Source organism: Nelumbo nucifera, chromosome 5, assembly GCF_055504915.1.
Source record: "Nelumbo nucifera cultivar China Antique chromosome 5, China Antique-T2T, whole genome shotgun sequence".
Taxonomy (NCBI): domain Eukaryota; kingdom Viridiplantae; phylum Streptophyta; class Magnoliopsida; order Proteales; family Nelumbonaceae; genus Nelumbo; species Nelumbo nucifera.
In genome coordinates, this window is record NC_142653.1 from 682,312 (window position 1) to 701,814 (window position 19,503).

At 41.9% G+C, this 19,503-nt stretch overlaps 1 protein-coding gene across 16 annotated transcripts; it reads left to right on the plus strand.

Annotated features, from left to right (window-relative positions):
* Window positions 1-286: 286 nt before the first annotated feature.
* LOC104603893 (AT-rich interactive domain-containing protein 3-like) lies at window positions 287-19,302 on the plus strand. Of its 16 annotated transcripts, none has more exons than XR_016076358.1 (13): window positions 289-963; window positions 1,169-1,652; window positions 1,749-1,802; window positions 2,192-2,245; window positions 2,569-2,643; window positions 4,033-4,116; window positions 5,301-5,423; window positions 5,552-5,603; window positions 5,706-5,781; window positions 11,394-11,460; window positions 11,551-11,601; window positions 12,525-12,617; window positions 18,694-19,302. XR_016076358.1 is itself a non-coding variant. In XM_088888098.1 (13 exons), the coding sequence occupies exons 1-13, from the start codon at window positions 927-929 to the stop codon at window positions 18,830-18,832; spliced, it is 1,311 nt and encodes a 436-aa protein (XP_088744224.1). In that variant the 5' UTR covers window positions 289-926; the 3' UTR covers window positions 18,833-19,302. The 16 variants fall into 16 exon arrangements, 10 of the variants coding, with proteins under 10 accessions (XP_088744225.1, XP_088744226.1, XP_088744222.1 ...); XR_016076359.1 differs by having other exon boundaries at window positions 18,743-19,302; XM_088888098.1 differs by having other exon boundaries at window positions 2,598-2,643; window positions 18,743-19,302.
* The last annotated feature ends 201 nt before the right edge of the window (window positions 19,303-19,503 follow it).

Consider the following 19,503-nt stretch of genomic DNA (forward strand, 5'->3'; position numbering starts at 1 on the left):
GTTATATATTTTGTTTTGTGTTTGGTTGCAATGTAAATAAATTCTACTGATACAAAATTATACAGTGCAAATGATTTGAATGCAAATTTTATCTCATTTTCGTTTTAAATTTTAGTTAATTTTGTTTGATTTCAAGTAAATTATGACATTAAGCAGAATAAAATAAAACCCAAAATAAAATTAAACAAAAATTTACATTTTTTTCATTTGCACTCCTATACATTTATATTATTGCAAATAAAATCGCACTCAACCAAACGCATTTAGCCTTAATTACCTTGAACCTATTGCATTTAATACTTTTGTTTCATACTTTCATCGAAATCAACCAGGTCAACTCATCTCCACCACAGAATATCTGAAAATTTCATGTCAGTCACCCCTAAGAAAATACCAGCCACTGTTCCTGTAGCGCTTTGGACTGCAATTTATGATTGCGGAAAAGAAATGGGATGAACCTGTAGCGCTTTGACTCTGAGTGGTTCGGTTTCTGGTGTGTCTCCGTCTTATCTAATTTCCATTGCTTTTCTTTATGCAATGGGCCTAATGCAAACTTGTAATATACCGTCTAGGCTTTAGTAGATTGCGGCTTCAAAGACACTCCGCACGCAAACCCTAGAAGCGCCATTTTAGCTATTTTCAAGCTTCGAGCTCTATCTTAAGGACTTTGTTTCTCTCGTCGTGAATCTCCGGAACAGGCAAGCTTCGTCTACATTTCACTACTCACCTACTTGCAAAAGTAGAAATAAAAATTTATAGCTTTTTCGTCGAAAACAATTGATACTTACCGGCACACCGCGAACCCTAATAATTGAACTTGGATACTGGAATGTTTTACTTATTTAGGATTAGGGTATCGCAGATGAGTGATCGAGTATTTATTTCTCCGCAATATAGTTGCGACAAAGCTTTGTTGAGCTGAGAGGATGCGAAACGCGCAAAAGTTCATGTGGTTTTCACAAGGTATAGAGAGCTATATTCTATTTGTTTGTGTTTATAATGAGACACAATCACAAAATGGGACAAGATTTGCCGGATGTATCCAACGACGAGCCCATACACGCGGAAGTCGAGCATTAAGAACAACCTCTCCTGGAGGAAAACCAAATTCCAGTTGAAATTGAAAATGGGCATTCCGTTGACGATAAGAATCTTGACTTGCCTGCAGAGGTCCATTTAAGCGGTGATGAAGGTTTGATTCAACCTGTTCCTGGACCCACCCCTGGTGCAATCACCAATGCTGATGCCAATGGACTCCCTGAAAATAAAAGCGACGCGGGGGACACAGACCCCGGCAATCCGATGGAAGCTGCTACCCCCACTGAGGGATGCTCGGACGTAAAAACTGAAGAGGAGAACGCGGACGAATATAAGAATACGGTGGACAGAGAAGAGGGACTTCCGCCTGAAGAAAATGGTTTTAAGGGGGCAGTGTCAAAACAAGAGGCATTGGTGGCAGCAGAAGAATATCATATTAATAAGGAGGGTTCAAACTGGTCATTTCCTGTGGACAGACAAGTGGCTGTCGGTGATGAATCGGGAACTGAGGAGGAGCAAGCTGCGTTCATGAAGGAACTTGAGAATTTCTTCAGGGAGAGGAATGTGGAGTTCAAGCCTCCAAAGTTTTATGGGGAAGGACTGAACTGCCTCAAGTTACTTCTCATTTTTCTTTTTTTTTTTCAAGTAATGCTTTTTCAATGAGCTCTTTTCAGTCTGGGTTAATTCTCTTCAGCTTGTTTTGGATTAAGATTATGGAGAGCTGTGAACAGATTGGGTGGTTACGACCAGGTATGCATGGTCTTGTAAGAACCGCTTTTATATGTTTGTGGTTCATGTCAAGTTTCTAAAACTCGATCCTGAAGTCTATCTGTCCTTGGGACTTGGTTGTTGAGCTTTTGTAGGCAAACCCCCTCATAAACTAATATAAGTTTTTGAGGTACTCGATCAAATTTTCTAATGTACTCTACCCGGTTCTCACCACTTAACCAAGTTTGATAATGCGTGGATGAGTTCTCTGCATTACATTTTGGGCTGCTGCAAATAAGGATGCATAACCAGCATTATTTTCTTATGTACCCTATCGGGTTCTTACCACTTAATTAAGTTCTTTAATGTGTGGATGGAATTTATGTATATACCTTGGGCTTCTGAAAATAAGGAGGCATAACCAGCATCATTTTTGCCTGTGTAGGTTACTACAAGCAAATTGTGGCGGCAAGTGGGAGAGTACTTCAAGCCCCCCTAAGTAAGGAAAATGTGACTCCTTTTGGATTGATGAGTTGCCCCTAAAGAAATGTAGATTGAGTCTTGTAGTGCACCAAGTTCCTCAGACCTATGGTATTTGCCAAAGGATTGGTAATATTAACCTTCCAAGTTGTACAGAGTGACAAGCTCAGGTCTATGAATTTAGAAACCCATGTTAGTTAGCTGTCTAGGTAATAAGGACCACATGAGGCTGATGAAGTCTTGTCAGATATGTTCGGGAAAATGCTTATTATAGTTGGTTGTATTTCTCATTTGTAAGTAGCAACCTCTCATACATTCTGTTGATTTCATTTGGCTCTGCAGATTGTTTACTCAAATGTATTACTCTGCAGGACATGCACTACTGTCTCTTGGTCATTCCGATGCTTTTATGAAAAGGTGATGTTGGGAGGGACGAAGGCTGAAATTTTGATTTTGACCTGAATGTAGGTTCTGTTTGCATTGAAGTGAACCTTTAGATCTCAAATGTCCCTTGCAGATATTTTTCTTCTTTCCAGATATTGAAAATTTTGAATGAGACTTGATAATAAGCAGCTAGCAAGTTTGAAATGTTGATATTTTTGAGGTGCTCAAAGTTGAAACGAATTACAGAATTCTCAAGGTTTAGTTGATATTTAAGCATTGTTAATGAACTCTCTTTTAGAGCTTTACTGTTCTGTCAGTAGGGGTGTCTTTGTGGTTCTTCGTTATTCATCATTTTAAACAATTTGTTGGTCTGTTTGTGATAACAACCTTGGTTTGGGCAAGTTACACTAGGAGGATGCTTGGTCCTATCTGGATATCAGGCTGGTATTTATTTTATGCTATATCATGGACAATATCATTATTTTAATAGTTGGGTTTGCCTATTTTTCTATTACTATCTGGAGACTGTTCAGTGAAATGGGTGGTTCAGCATACCCTAGTAGGGATTTTTGTGTTAGGATTGACTTCTTATGCCTTGTGTCCTAATGAGCCACTGGGGTTAATTAAACCTGAAGAAAGTAAATATTCTAGATGATGACTGGTGGAAGGTGATTATTAGTTGGATTCTCTCAGTTTCACATGGCTGTTGGAACATTCTGCACCATATAAGAGAGGAAAGATTATTGTCTTAACGAACAGCTAATTTAGATGGATCTCATGGTTGGCACTTTGAAAGGCAGAGCAAGAGAGAGTGTGGGGAGTGCTTAATTGTAATTGGGGGAACACACACATTTTCCTTTTTCCCCCCTCTTTTTTGGTTGTTGTGATATGCTTTCTTACTTTATGGGCTTGTGGCGTTGCACCCTTTTCCCTTTATCTGCTTATCCGGTTGAAAAGGGGTGTACTTTTTTTCTTATCTGAACATAATCTCTTTGACCATGGCTGATAAAAATGGTAATTGGACAATGAATTGCCTATCTGGGTAAGATTAGGGGCCTCTTTGATGAAAGTTGTGAAACCCAATTCATTGGCAATGGGTCAAGTTAGGCGTAGGAGATGGTGTTGGTGTAAAGTATCAAGCGGGGATGCATGTACATCACCATGTCTTTGGCAGTGGTATCTGGGCAATAATTGACTACCATGTTTGGTGCAATGTCCATTGATCCATTCTTCCATCAATGTCATTGGCCTTCTCCATATCCATTCTGAATCTATTTGCATATTTCTGCCAAAATAAGGTTTTCTTTGTCTTCCTATAGCTGTGTATGCGTGTGTACACACATATATGTGCATTTCTAAATGCATGATTAATTTGCACCAGACTTGTCCATGCCTTTGTTTCCTGACTTTCAATTTCTGCAGGCACTTCTTGACTATGAAAGGCATAAAATGCACGGTGGTGAACTCCATGTTCCTGTTGTTTCAATTGAGCCTAGTGAAAATCAGGTCATAATCTTTTCTATTTTAATTTTTAATTGCTTGAGCAATATATTCATTTTTCAACATTATAAGTTATGCCTGGTATACATAGAATAAGTGATCTTTTGCAAGTTGAAGGGGCTAGAAGGGCTAGGGGCCAACCAAAAGGGACATGGGTGAGAAATGATTTAAGTGCTCATGATTTAACAATGGATATGGCACTGAACAGAATGGAATGGTGAAACAGCATTCATGTAGTTGACCTAGTTGGAACAAGGCTTAGACAATGATGATGATGATATGGTATGCCTGTTATGGTTACTTGGGTGCTATGGCTTGAATTTTTGGAGAGCTGACCATTTGGGAAAAAATGCCAAAGGTTAGGTATGAATCCAGTCCACCCCTCCCAATTACCTGGATAGCTGGGACGGTGAGACCAATAAGCCTTTATTTACATTCTTGAGCTCAGCTAGAAAGGATGTCCAGTGAAAACCAAATCAGGTTTTACCCTATAGACTTCCTTCCTCCAAGGGCCATTTCTACTATGAAAGTTACATGCATATGTTCCTTCTTCATAACCTAACAAATAGCACATGGGGTTGATTGCTAAGACAGAACTATATCAGGAGAACTTGTTGTGGGAGAATAGGTAGTTACTGTAAGTAGTGTTTTAAAACTCAAGTTTGGACTAGATGAATGAAAGCATTAAAACGAATTGGATGGGATATTCTGATGTTCTTAAAGGCATGCCTTAGACACACTTAGGCACATAAGCGAGACTTATTTTGCGGAGTGTGTTTTCCCTGAACCTAGATGCACCTCAACTAGATTGTTGCCGTGTTTTTTTTTAACCCCAAACTATATCTCGGATTTGGGGCGGCCACCATGGAATCTTTTTAGATCAACAAAAAAAGGCACCTAGGAGGGGGGGGGGAGCATAACTTACCCCTTGAAAAAAAAGCTCTACAAAGCTTGTTTTGATGTGTAACCTTGAATTTGAAGTTTGAATATGTAATTCAGTATTTTGTAGGTTGTAGTCTATGTAGCACTTCATCCTACAAGGCTATAGTCTTTGTGTTAATAAAATGATGCTCTAGCCAATTGAGCTAACACGATTTTATTTCATTTAGAGCTTAGATGTGGATATGGTTGTAGAGTCAAAATGTTCGAATTTTTACATGTGTTGATTCTTATGAATTTTCTGTCTGCAGGGGGGTGATAATCAAGCACCAGGATCAGGTAGGGCACGGAGAGATGCTGCAGCTCGTGCCATACAAGGTTGGCATTCCCGGCGTCTTCTTGGTAATGGGGAAGTTGGTGACCCAATTATTAAGGTGTGTAGCCTAATTATTTATTGAAAGGCTGTTTTTGAAGTATTGAACTGATTTATGCATCCATTCTTTGTTGCGTGTGATTCTCTTTTTTTGTGATATTCATTCTCTATAGCGTTATTTTTTGGCAGGACAAGAGCTCCATTGCTATGCAAAAGCGTGAAAAACAGCTTAGAAGTGTTGGTATGATTGATTCTCAGGATTTGCCTTCTTAACAGTAGTGACCTATGTCATAACATCTCAGCCTTTTTACTGTAATTATTTACTTATTTTTAATTGACTCAGGTCTACTCAAACGTAAAAAAACATCTAGCTTGGAGCGTGTGGTCAAGGCCGTTCGAACTAAAACTACAAAGCCACAGTTATGATTTTAAACTACCTTTTTTTAAAAAAAATTGTTTGCCTTTTTCATTCTGAGATAATTGGTGGTACCTTGACATGAATATGTATTTGACGAATATTTTAAAAGCGCAAGGGTTGTTTTGTGCCCAAAGCGCAAGGCAAGGTGTGCACCTTTTTGAAGCAAGGTATAAAGTTAAAAAAAAATGTAAAAATTCACCAGTTGTTGCAAATTCACAATTCTTTAGTCACATAATATAGACCCAATGGGTAGTTTTTGTTGGAAAGGGATGACGAGGATTATTCCTTGTGGAATCCGAGTCAGAATCTTTCCTATTTTTTTTAGTTATTTATTTTCTTATTTAGGCTGTGATTATTTTCCTTTTTTAGGCTATGATTTAGTTTCCTTTTTTTCTTTAGGCTAAATTAGTGGGTTAGTTTCCTAGAATAGCTCCTAGATTGATTCTTAGAAGTTGTATATATTTGTACAGATCTTCTCAATGAAATTAGAACAGAAATCTTCAACCATTTGTTTATGTTTTCATGGTATCAGAGCCTGCGACGATGTCTGGAACGAGCCATTCTTCATCAACAGTGGACTCGACAGCAGTAGATTCAACCATGAATGCATCGAGATCCCTTGGAACCTCCTTCACCACCTCTGACATAAGCCATTCTCTGCAGATTACCCAACACAAATTGAATGGGTCCAATTTTCGTGAATGGTTTCAATCCGTTTTGTTAGTGATTCTAGGAAAAGGAAAAGTGGGTTACCTTACTGGTGAAATCCCTCCTCCAGCGAGCAGTGATGCGAGTTACAAGACATGGGAAGCTGAAAATTCCATTATCATGGCGTGGTTAATCTATTCCATGGAGCCGCAGATAGGACGCACGTATCTGTTTTACAAGAATGCTCACGAAATATGGAAGGCTGTTCAGGAGATGTACTCAGATCTTGGAAAGACGTCTCAGTGTTTTGAAATTCGTTCTCTCCTGCGGAACATAAGGCAAGGATCAATGTCAGTAACAGAGTACTACAACAGGCTGATTGATCTATGACAAGAAATGGATTTATTTTATACAATTCCATGGAAGTGTACTGATGATGGAGTACTGTACAATCAAGTCCTTGAGAAAAATCGAGTATTTGATTTTCTTCAAGGACTCAATAAAGACCTGGATGAAGTACGAGGTCGTATTCTTGGAATCAAACCCTTTCCTTCACTTTGTGAGGTGGTTTTTGAGGTTCAACGAGAAGAAAGCAGGAGGAAAGTCATGCTGAACCCATCCTCACACAGAATCCTAGAGGAACAATCTCAAGGATCTGCACTTGCATCTACTCGGTCTCAACCTCAGAAGAAAAAAGAAAACCACTAGTGGTGTGAACACTGCAAAAAGCCGTATCACACAAAGAAGACTTGCTGGGACATTCATGGAAAACCTTCAGATTGGAAACCACGGAATCAGAGGGAAGGCAACCCCTTCAGCTCATGTAGCCGAATCTGCTGAGACAAAGAAGCCTAACACAACAACTTTCACACCGGAACAAATGGAGATTTTAAGGTCTCTTCTTCACCAGCAATAGATTTCTGAGGCATCAGGTTCTACACCTATAGCAGCAATTGCACAACGAGGTAATATCTCATCATATCTATTATCACGAAAAGATGATCTCAATGACTGGATTGTTGACACCGGTGCATCAGATCATATGACAGGACATCATACAACTTTTTTGAATTATAAAAAATGTGATGGTGAGATAAAAGTCTCAGTGGCAAATGGGAATACAATAATTGTGGCTGGAGTTGGAGATGTTTTTTACCAAGGACTTTATTTGAAATCTGTTTTTCATGTTCCGAGTTTAAGATATAATCTCCTTTCTGTTAGTAAGTTAAAAGGATCAAAATTGTAAAGTAACATTTCTTTGTGATCGTTGTATTTTTCAGGATCCGTCTTCGGGGAAGATGATTGGCAATGCTGAAGAACAACATGGTCTCTACTATCTCATTGATTCTTCTCCAAGGCCAAAACCACATCTATCTCTTTCTGCGTCTAGTTCGTTGAATTCAGATGTAATTCTATGGCACAAATGCTTAGGACATCATAGTTTTCAATATTTGAAACATTTTTATCTAAATTTATTTCTCAATAAAGATCATTCTTTCCATTGTGAGTCATGTATTCTTGCGAAACAGTCCAGAAAAAATTATCCTATTCACAATTACAAACCTTCCAAACCGTTCCATCTTGTTCACAGTGATATTTGGGGAGCATCACGGGTTGTGGATTTAACAGGCAAGAGATGGTTCATCACCTTCATAGATGACCATACTCGTGCTTGTTGGGTCTATCTCTTGAAGAACAAATCTGATGCCGGGTATGTGTTTCAACAGTTCCATAAAATGATAAAGAATGTGTTCCAATGCAACATTCACATACTCCGCACAGATAATGGAGGAGAGTACTTTGCACAGATTCTTGGAGATTACTTCATTTAGAATGGCATATTTCATCAAATTTCATGTACATCTACCCCACAACAAAATGGGGTTGCAGAACGAAAAAATCGTCATTTGTTGGAGGTAGCTCGATCACTCATGTTTGCTAGTGCTGTTCCACATCATTTTTGGGGAGAATCTGTATTAACTGTTGCCTATTTAATCAATAGACTTCCATCAAAACCCTTCAAATTCCGTACACCAGTCAGTTGTCTCCAAAAAGAATTCCCTCATATTCGTTTACTCAACTCTCTCCCACAAAATATTCGGGTGTTCTGTGTTTGTTCATAATACCAGTCCTACTCGGGGAAAACTTGATCCAAAGGCCATCAAATGTATCTTTATAGGATACTCTCCCACTAAAAAAGGATATAAATGTTACAATACTGTCACAAAAAAATTCTATGTATCCTACGATGTTACATTCCTGGAAGATCAATCTTTCTATTCCCATGATTCTCTTCAGGGGGAGAACTTAATTGAAGATAATCATTGGGATCCTTCGATATCTCTTCCTGTGTCTTTGCCCCAGTCTCCATCAGTGTCCACTTTACCATCCTCTGAGTCTCCACCATTACCCCTACCAGATACAACCACAGGTCTCGGTCAAGGGAGAGAATCAGTCCAACAACAAAGTGAACTAATTGTTTATTCAAGGAGGCCCCGTGTTACTCAGCAAAACCAATCATCGGAACCTATGGTGGATTCACCACAAGATTCACAAAGAGGTGCTGTTACAATTGATGATCTGGATGTTCCCATTGCTATAAGAAAGGGGGTAAGATCTTGTACTCAACATCCGATTTCAAATCATTTGTCATATTGCCGTTTATCTAACACTCACAGGGCATTTGTATCTCAACTTGATAATGTAACAATTCCTGAAAATATATATGATGCCTTGAGAGATTCAAAATGGAAGGCTGCTGTTTTGGAAGAGATGAAGGCACTAAATGACAATAATACATGGGAAGTTATAAACATGCCTGAAGGGAAGAAGTTTGTTGGCTGTAAGTGGATTTTTACTGTGAAAGTAGGCTTGGAAGGGAAAATAGAGAGATACAAGGCGCGCTTGGTTGCTCAAGGGTATACGCAAACATACAGGCTTGACTACGAAGAAACTTTTGCACCAGTTGCAAAATTGAACTCTATACGGGTTCTCTTGTCTATGGCAACCAACTTGGATTGGGAATTGCACCAAATGGATGTTTCAAATGCTTTCCTGAATGGAACTCTTGATGAAGAAGTCTACATGAAGCTGACTCCTGGCTTCAAAGACAAAGAAAAACCAGGATCAGTGTGTAAATTGAAGAAGTCTCTATATGGGTTAAAACAATCTCCTAGGGCATGGTTCACTTGATTCAGCGTAGTTATGAAAAGCTTTGGATACACACAAGGACAAAACATATCACACCCTATTCATAAAACAGTCAAGGGATGGAAAAAAATCAATCTTGATTGTGTATGTTGATGATATGGTAATCGCGGGTGATGACAATGATGAGATTACGAATCTCAAGGGCCTACTACAATCTGAGTTCAAAGTTAAGGTTGGAAAACTTCAGTATTTCCTTGGGATGGAAATTGCTAGAAGCAAAACTGGTATTTTCTTTTTTCAAAGAAAATACATCCTAGATCTGTTGAAGGAAACCGGGAAGCTTGGTTGTCGTCCAGCTAGCACTCCACTAGAGAAGAATTGGAAGCATAAGATCTCTGAGAATGATCCTCCGGCTAACAAAGAGAGATATCAACGTCTTGTGGGAAAACTAATCTATCTATCACTTACTAGGCCCGATATTGCCTATAGTGTTAGCATAGTTAGTCAGTTTATGCATGCTCCAACCGAGAGACATCAGTGTGCTATTGATCAGATCCTTAGATATTTGAAAGGAACTCCTGGCAAGGGTATATTGTTCAAGAAAAGTGATAACCGGTTAGTTGAGGGATTTGCAGATGCTGATTGGGCTGGTTCGGTTGAGGACAATAAGTCTACTACAGGATATTGTACAAAGGTTTGGGGGAATGTTGTTACATGGCAAAGTAAGAAGCAAACTGTTGTGTCCAGAAGTAGTGCAGAAGCAGAATACAGGGCAATTGCACAAGGGATTTGTGAGTTAGTATGGATTGAACGACTACTGTCAGACTTAAATGTTCCACTTGATAGTCCAATGAAACTGTATAGTGACAGTAAGTCAGCAATAGCTGAAAACAGAAACAAATGGTTGAAGATTTCTGTTCTAATTTCATTGAGAAGATCTGTACAAATATATACAACTTCTAAGAATCAATCTAGGAGCTATTCTAGGAAACTAATCCACTAATTTAGCCTAAAGAAAAAAAAAAGGAAACTAAATCACAGCCTAAAAAAGGAAAATAATCACAACCTAAATAAGAGAATAAATAACTAAAAAAATAGGAAAGATTCTGACTCGGATTCCACAAGGAATAATCCTCGTCATCCTTTTCCAACAATTGTACACAACCCTATTCAAGATGATCGAATAAAGCATGTTCGCATTGACAGAAATTTCATCAAATCAGAGATTGAAAGTGGAAAAATTTGTCTATCCTATGTGCCATCTGGATCACAGGAAGCAGACATCCTCACTAAACCATTACTTAGGGTCGGGTTTGAGACAAATGTATCCAAATTGGGAATGATTGATATACACTCACCAGCTTGAGGGGGAGTGTTGGAAAGGGATGACGAGGATTATTCCTTGTGGAATCCGAGTCAGAATCTTTCCTTTTTTTTTTAGTTATTTATTTTCTTATTTAGGCTGTGATTTAGTTTCATTTTTTTCTTTAGGCTAAATTAGTGGGTTAGTTTCCTAGAATAACTCGTAGACTTAGAAGTTGTATATATTTGTACAGATCTTCTCAATGAAATTAGAACAGAAATCTTCAACCATTTGTTTCTGTTTTCAGTTTTTGTGCTGATGTTGGTGTATGTTTTTGTACCTCTGGTGTGGTGCCTAGACATGGTGCAACAAGATGTTTAAAGTGCATCTTTGTTGTTTAGGTGTTACCTTGATAAACTGCTGAAAGAAAAAAAAAGCCTTTGATGCTTGAGTTCCCAGTAAATGGTTTCACTGTTCTTGAAGCTGGGGCTAATTTGGGGTTTTCCTACCAGTATGGACACAATGGTTGTCGATGTTGGACCCTCAGCTGATTGGGTGAAGATCAATGTGCGGAAAACTGTAAGCTAATCTGGCTCCCTTTACTCCATGGATTATAGCATCTGCCAACTGTAATTTTATTGATTGATGGCTAACTATGTGTTTTTGCAGAAAGATTGTTTTGAGGTCTATGCTTTAGTTCCTTGGCTCTTGCGTGAGGAGGTAAGTGCAGTCCTCTCCTCTTCATCCAGATCTTATTTTTACCAGTACATGCTGCCTTGTTTGCTGCTGTGATTGGCTTCAATCTGTACTATGAGTATTATAGACTATAGCTGATAATTAGTGGCATTGTGATGGAATATCGAGGAACATGGTATCAGATTCCATGGGCAGTTACTGATTTTTGTTTTTTTTTTTTTTCATTTTGTTTTGATGAATGCGTGGGGAGTTACTGTATAACAAAAAGAAACTACTTTTTTTTATGCCTCTGATGTTCATATGAGACCTCAGATGGCATCCTGTGGTTTTCTGGCTGTGCATGTGCAACACAATCATGGTGGTTAAAGTTGTTGAAATTTATACTGTATTTTTAATTCTGAAAAATAAAAGAACATATAGTCTCTTGCTGCAGTCCATGCAATCAAATTCTATTTCAATTGTACAACAGTAAAATTTTGTAGAATTGTAGAGAAATTGTGACATGCTACTGAGATGAGTGAAGTTAGAATGGTTGTTTTTGTCACTGTATAGTTTTTAGTAAACATGTTTTGATCCCTTCTATCATTCTCCAACCCACAGAATCATTGAAACCATTATTGATATAAAAGGAATCATTGAAACCATACTTTTTCAGGTTTGAGTGAATAGTATGACTATGTCTGATGGAAATTATCATTTTTTTTTTCTTTTTCTATTTCAACTTCGCTTTTAGTTACATACTTACATTTTAGATATTTTATGGCAGTTAAGTGGATTGTGTTTAAAACAATGTTTTAAGTCAAATACTTATCTGTAAAAAGAGCATTAAGTTGATTCAAAATATTACCAGTCAAAAAAGTGGATTGAAAATATTTGATAACTTTGTGCTACTTCATTAATAGTTTGGTGAAGATAAAATTTATGAGTTTGTCCTTCGGCATCTTTAGGTACATGTTCAGTCAGATCTAGCTGGACGTTTGGTTATATCTGGTGAGTCAGAGCAGCTTGATAACCCATGGGGTGTCACACCATTCAAAAAGGTTTGTTTTTATCTTTTTTAAGGGTATTGAGGAAATTAAGTGTCAACAGGATATGCCAAATGATTAATGTAGATGGTAAACATCAAGTCAAAGGTGTGTTTTATGGTTTTCTTTGTTAACCATCTGGTTCTAGGATGAGAAATCCTATTTTGTATGTTTGGCTATGTTGGTGGTGGTTTTGGGACCACCAATCATGGTTCCAGGACCAGCAAAGTCCCCTTAATTTTTGAACATGCTAATTTATCATGTTCAAACACAGACAAAATGGTTTACTGTTGAAAGTATTATGGGCCCGTGCGTAGGATCTCGTCACGGGTCGGACCACGGGGAGAACCTCTTGCTTCCCCTTGCGCCTTCCCTTGTGTGCAAACCCTATTGTGGAAAACCGAATGGGTGATTTGTCCAAGAGACCACCCGGACTCTCCTCACTCTTCTCTTAACTGGAAACTGAATGCTTTATTCTAAATCACAATTCCTTAAATAGGAGATTACAAGAGGGGGTTCCTTATTGTATTCGGCTAGGCTTGGATAATCCCTCTCTAAATCCAACTCAAACTCCTACTTCTAATGGTAAACAAAACTCTTACTAAGAACATAAGATAAGGATAGATGGGATAAGTGATAAGGTAAGCTGGTGGCGAGTTGGCAAGAAAAGCTGTCGTGGCAAGATAAGTGTGGGCCCCCTGATGAGCTGTCGTGTGGGCCCCTCCTCATTGCTGCTGCCGGCGGCGGCGGTAAGTCTTTCCCACGAATGCATCCATAACATCACACCCCTCCTGGGCAACGAGCTTGTCCTCAAGCTCGAGATTCGGATAGGCGTTGTGAAGATCAAACCAGGGGATTCAGGTGGCCTCCGTTGATGGTAGTCCATCCCACTCCACAAGGACCTCTAAGGTACCCCGATTGATGCGGGACCGGACAAGAGCCCGAGGCTGGAGAATGGGTCTGCCGTCCTTCAAGGGGGGTAGGGAAGGTACTTGATCAGGAGGAGTCCTTGTAAAAGGCTTGAGTAGGGACACGTGGAAGGTATCATGGAGTCTGCTATGTTCTGGTAGCTCGAGCTGATATGCAACCTTCCCGATTTGTCGCAAAACCCTGAAGGGCCCGTAGAATTTGGGAGCCAGCTTAGGGGAGGCTTTGCGTATGAGGGAGAGCTGCCGATAAGGTTGGAGCTTCAGCCAAACGAACTGTCCCGGCTCGAAGGTGACTTCTTGGTGGCGTTGATCGTAGGCATTCTTCATGCGTGCCTGAGCCTGCTGTAAGCGCAAGGAGACTTCGGCCAAGAGGGCATCGCGATTTTGTAGGTTGCGATCCACTTCTTCCAACCGTGTTGAACTGCGTTCGTAAGATAGTAGACGTGGAGGGTTCCGACCATAAACAACCCGGAAGGGAGTCATGCCAAGAGAGGAGTGGTAGGACGTGTTGTAACAGTATTCGGCCCACGAAAGGTACTCCACCCAACGCCGGGGCTGGTCTCCCACAAAACAGCGGAGGTACATCTCTATTGTTCGGTTTACCACCTCCGTTTGGCCGTCAGTCTGCGGATGGTAGGCGGAGGAGAAGGCCAGGGCTGTTCCCTGCAGACGAAATAGCTCCTTCCAGAAGGTGCTAGTAAAGATCGGGTCTTTGTCACTTATGATGGATTCGGGTAGCCCATGCAATCGGAAGATGTGGGTGAAGAAGGCGTGGGCGACTGAAACCGCGCTGTAAGGGTGGGATAAGGGGAGGAAATGCGCATATTTGGAAAAACGGTCCACCACCACAAATAAGACCGACTTCCCTCCAACTTTGGGTAGGCCCTCAATGATGTCCATGGAAATATCTGCCCAGATCTGAGTTGGGAGTGCAAGTGGTTGGAGAAGGCCTGCTGGGTGCAAGTTTTCCGACTTTTGTTGTTGGCACATAGAGCAGTTTTGAATGAAGTCCCGCACCGAAGCCTTCATACCCTGCCAGTGGAAGTCAGCGTGGATGCGGTGCAATGTTTTCTAGACACCTTCATGCGTGGAGTTGTGTATGCTGGAAATGACGGAGGGAATTAAGGGACAGTCGGTTGGGAGATAAATTCGTCCTTTGTATAGTGCCAATCCATCTTGCACGGACCAGTTTGGGTTGGTCGTTCCGGCTTGTATTCTCTTGACCAGATCGTTCCACTCCGGTGATTGTGGCAGTATGTTCCGAATGTCTTCCAGCAGGGTGGTTCGGGGCTGTGAGATCGCATGGAGCAGCATATTGTCTTCTTCTCGGCGAGACAAGGCATCTGCGGCACAGTTCAAGGTTCCCGCCTTGTAGTCCACCCGGAAATCGAACCCAAGAAGTTTGCTGACCCAATGTTGTTGCGGCGAGGTGGTAAGCCGTTGTTCCAACAAATATTTGAGGCTGTAGTGGTCCGTCTTGACGACGAAGGATCTTCCCCACAAGTACGGCCTCCAGTGCTGCACTGCTTTTGCCAGTCCAATCAGTTCACGTTCGTAGGCGGGCAACTTAAGGTGGCGGTCGGCCAGTTTGCGGCTGAAGAATGCGATCGGATGCCCTTGCTGCTGTAGTATGGCGCCGATGCCGGTGCCGGATGCATCACATTCCACAGTGAACTCGAGATCAAAGTTTGGCAACTGTAGAACCGACGTGGAGGAGAGGGCTTCTCTTAAACTTACAAAGGCTGCATCGGCTGTACTATCCCAGAGGAAGGCCTTTTTCTTGAGCAAATTGGTTAGTGGAGCCGCCAAAAGTCCATAATTTTGTACGAACTTGCGGTAGTAGCTCATCAGACCTAGGAACCCACGGAGAGCCTTGGGGTTTGCGGTCTGGGCCATTCCTTGATCGCCTGAATCTTGGAGTCATCCACAATGACCCCTTGCCCGCTGATCACATGTCCTAAGTAAAGGACCCGGCGTTCCCCAAAGGAGCATTTGGATCGCTTAAGGAAGAGTTGGTGTTGTTGCAGGAGTTGAAGAACGATCCGTAGATGCTGCACGTGTTCTACCCACGATTTGCTATAGACTAGGATGTCGTCAAAGAACACCAAGACGAATCTGCGGAGGTGGGAGTGGAATACCTCGTTCATCAGGGCCTGGAACGTGGAAGGAGCGCTGCTGAGACCGAATGGCATAACCAGGAATTCGAAATGGCCATGATGTGTTCTGAAGGTCGTTTTCTCTACATCTTCGGGAGTCATTCGGACTTGGAAGTAATCCGACCGGAGGTCTAATTTTGAGAAGTATTGTGCGCCATGGAGCTCGTCCAATAGCTCGTCTACGATGGGAATAGGAAATTTATCCTTGACCGTCCGACTGTTAAGTTCTCTGTAGTCTACACAAAATCTCCAAGTCCCATCTTGCTTTGGTACCAACAGAACCGGAGAGGAGAAGGGAGAGCGGCTGGAACGGATGATCCCTTGCTGTAACATGTCCGCGCACTGCCTTTCTATTTCATCCTTCTGTCGATGTGGGTAACGGTAGGGTCGGGTGACGATGGGATCCGATCCGGCTATCAGAGGGATCCGATGATCGCAGGCTCTGGAAGGTGGAAGCCCCTTGGGTTCTTTGAATACTGCAGCGAAATCAATGAGGAGCCTCTCCATATCTGTTGCACGTGAGTTCTCACCTTGAAGTGTATGCAGCTGCGTTTTTGTTCTTATTCTGGTTCCCTGCCATGTAACCGGTTTTCCATCCAGGTGGAAAGTCATTGTCAGGGCATTGAAATCCCATAGGATGGGCCCTAGAGTGATCAGCCATTTGACTCCCAGGTCGATGTCAAATTCATCCAAGGAGAGTACGAACAAATCAACACGGAAGGATTCTGATCCGACCTGAATTTCGGTGTCTTTGCAGATACCGGGGCTGTGAACTCTTTCCCTGTTGGCCACGGCTACTTGTAACTGCGGCCTGATTTCCATTGGTAACTCTAACTGACGGGCAGCCTGTTCACTGACGAAGTTGTGGGTGCTTCCGGAGTCTACGAGAATACGAACTGGTTGCCCTGCTACCAGCGCCCTTAGTTGCATGGTTTGGTAAGTTTTGATCCCTGTGATGGCGTGGAGGGAGATCTCTGGTTCTGATGCTGCAGGTTCATCCTCGTCCTCTTCGGGTTCATCTACCAGAAGACAGAACAACTTGCACCTGTGCCCAGAGGAGTACAGATAATCGCAGTTGAAGCATTGCCCTCTTGCGCGCCGCTCTACCATCTCGGCTCGGGACAGCCGTCTAATGGGGGGTGCTATCCTGCTACTTCCTACACTTGCTGCCGATCTGGAGGGGTTACCGGCAGGAGGCCTTTGTTCCCTGCTGGCGGTCGAAGAAGGAGACACTCCTGCTGTCTTCGAAGGTGCCCAGGTAGTTGCCGGCCGCCCCATACTGAGGTTTCCGTGGGAGAGCTGCATTTTCCGTTTGAAGGTGCGCGCGAGGTTCATTGCTGTGACCAGGTTAGGAGGATGTTGCATCTCTACGTCCACTCTTAGGGGTTCTACTAACCCTGCTGTAAACATATCTACTTGCTGATCTGCGCGAACCGAGGTTGCTCTGGCGAGAAGGGTTTGGAACTGGCGTTGGTATTCTGCCACGGTTCCAGTTTGCTTGAGGTTGATTAACTCGCCCAGCGGGTTGCTTGTCAACGGGGGTCCAAACCTGAGGAGACAATATGATTTAAACTACCCCCAACTGAGCCCGGGTTCTTGCTCCAGTCGGTAGAACCAGAGCTGTGCCTCTTCTGATAGGTGGAAGGCGGCTAGACTGACCTTATCTTTGTCATCAGTGCGCTGATTACGGAAGAACTGTTCGCAGCGATACAACCATCCTAACGGGTCTCCGGTGCCGTTGTAAGACGGGAATTCCAGCCGGCTATACTTGGGAATAACTGCGGCTGTCGGGGCAGCGATCTGCTGTTCGCTGGACGTCTCTGCCCAGTCCGGACGACGACTGTTGGTGGTGGCGGTTCCCTTAGAACTTCTTTCTTTGTTGGAGAGGAATTCTTCCAGCAGGCATCGCAGTTCTCGGACATCATCCTTGACTTCACGAACCTCCATGCTGGTTTCTGCAAGCCTATGCTCCAGTTCGTGGACCTTGGAAGACAGCGGCTCCTGTTCCCCCATGACGGTAGGCTCTGATACCAGAATGTTATGGGCCCGCGCATAGGATCTCGTCACGGGTCTGACCACGGGGAGAACCTCTTGCTTCCCCTTGCGCCTTCCCTTGCGTGCAGACCCTATTGTGGAAAACCGAATGGGTGATTTGTCCAAGAGACCACCCGAACTCTCCTCACTCTTCTCTTAACTGGAAACTGAATGCTTTATTCCAAATCACAGCTCCTTAAATAGGAGATTACAAGAGGGGGTTCCTTATTGTATTCGGCTAGGCTAGGATAATCCCTCTCTAAATCCAACTCAAACTCCTACTTCTAATGGTAAACAAAACTCTTACTAAGAACATAAGATAAGATAAGGATAGATGGGATAAGGGATAAGGTAAGCTGGTGGCGAGTTGGCAAGAAAATCTGTCGTGGCAAGATAAGTGTGGGCCCCCTGATGAGCTGTCATGTGGGCCCCTCCTCATTGCTGCTGCCGGCGGCGGCGGTAAGTCTTTCCCACGAATGCATCCACAACAGAAAGCATGACATGGCAGTTTAGTGGTGTATCCTGCACTCCTATAAAGCTCTAATCATGTTTCTTTTGATCAATAGTGACCATACAATCAAAAGTGGTTAGAGTAAATGCACATGCAAGTCACACAATCAATACTCACTTGATAGTCCAAAAAAGAACCATAGAGACAGCAGCCTCTATTGCATTGGTTTAAAAAAACGCATTGTCATTTTCTGAACCACAGCCAATTTTTATAACTATAAACCGAAACAGCCAAGTCATAGGTGGTTCATCTACATTGGAGTGGTATTCCATTCTTGTGTACCTTGGTCTGAGTAGGCTGATTATCACTGCCACAAAGTTCTCTTTGAAATGTATAATGTTGTGATTTATGAACTTGTTTGCTATTTACCTATCCATCCATATCGTAAAATTGGTGAACATTGTGGGCTGTTTAGTTTTCATCGGTGATGCATCATACTAGAAATGGGATCTTGTTTTCAGGTTATAACCCTACCATCAAGAATTGATCCGCATCAAACATCTTCTGTAGTTACTCTGCATGGCCAGCTGTTTGTACGTGTGCCTTATGAGCAGTTGGATTCATAAGCTGCTGTGGAGATGTTTGTCCATTTCCGCATGACCATAGATTAGCGTTTTGTGATTAATTTAGGAGAAAGGAAACATGAAATTACGGAAGAATTCCAGAAAGAAGATCAACTGTGCATACAAGTTTTCTTGTTAATTGGTCCAGAGGCTTATAAGTGCCAAACTACACGTGCCCAAGTGGTATGACCATATCTACGTTTAAGTTCCAACTCCGGGTGATTAGTATGGCTAGACAGTGATGAAGCTTTCTTGTTTTGTTCTTTGATCATGTGAAAATGTACATGCTTTCTGGTTGGTAGCCTACTGGCTGTTGTGTGTTTGTATTTTTTTTTTTTTAATTTTTTCAGGACTTAGTGGACTGCTAGCCCTAGGATGACTTATTGGGTCCCTATCTAACAAGTCTGACCTGTAGTAGGTTGGCTTGTTCTCAGAAACAATGACAACTTCCATTAGAAGTTTGTAACTTTGTATATAAAAGCCATGGATGGGAGACATCTTGTTTAATCAGCTTCTTTTAAGGGATTGGTTTTTAGATTAGCTATCGTAACAAATTGTATCTTTGTAGATGTGCAACCCAGGATTGAGTGTTTGCGTGCTTAAAATTTTATTCCGTCTATAATCTATTTGCTTGTAGTGGTTTCAAGTTTCAACTGTATTTTTATTTTGAACTGCACATCTTCTTACCATCCCCACCCCAAACACCCC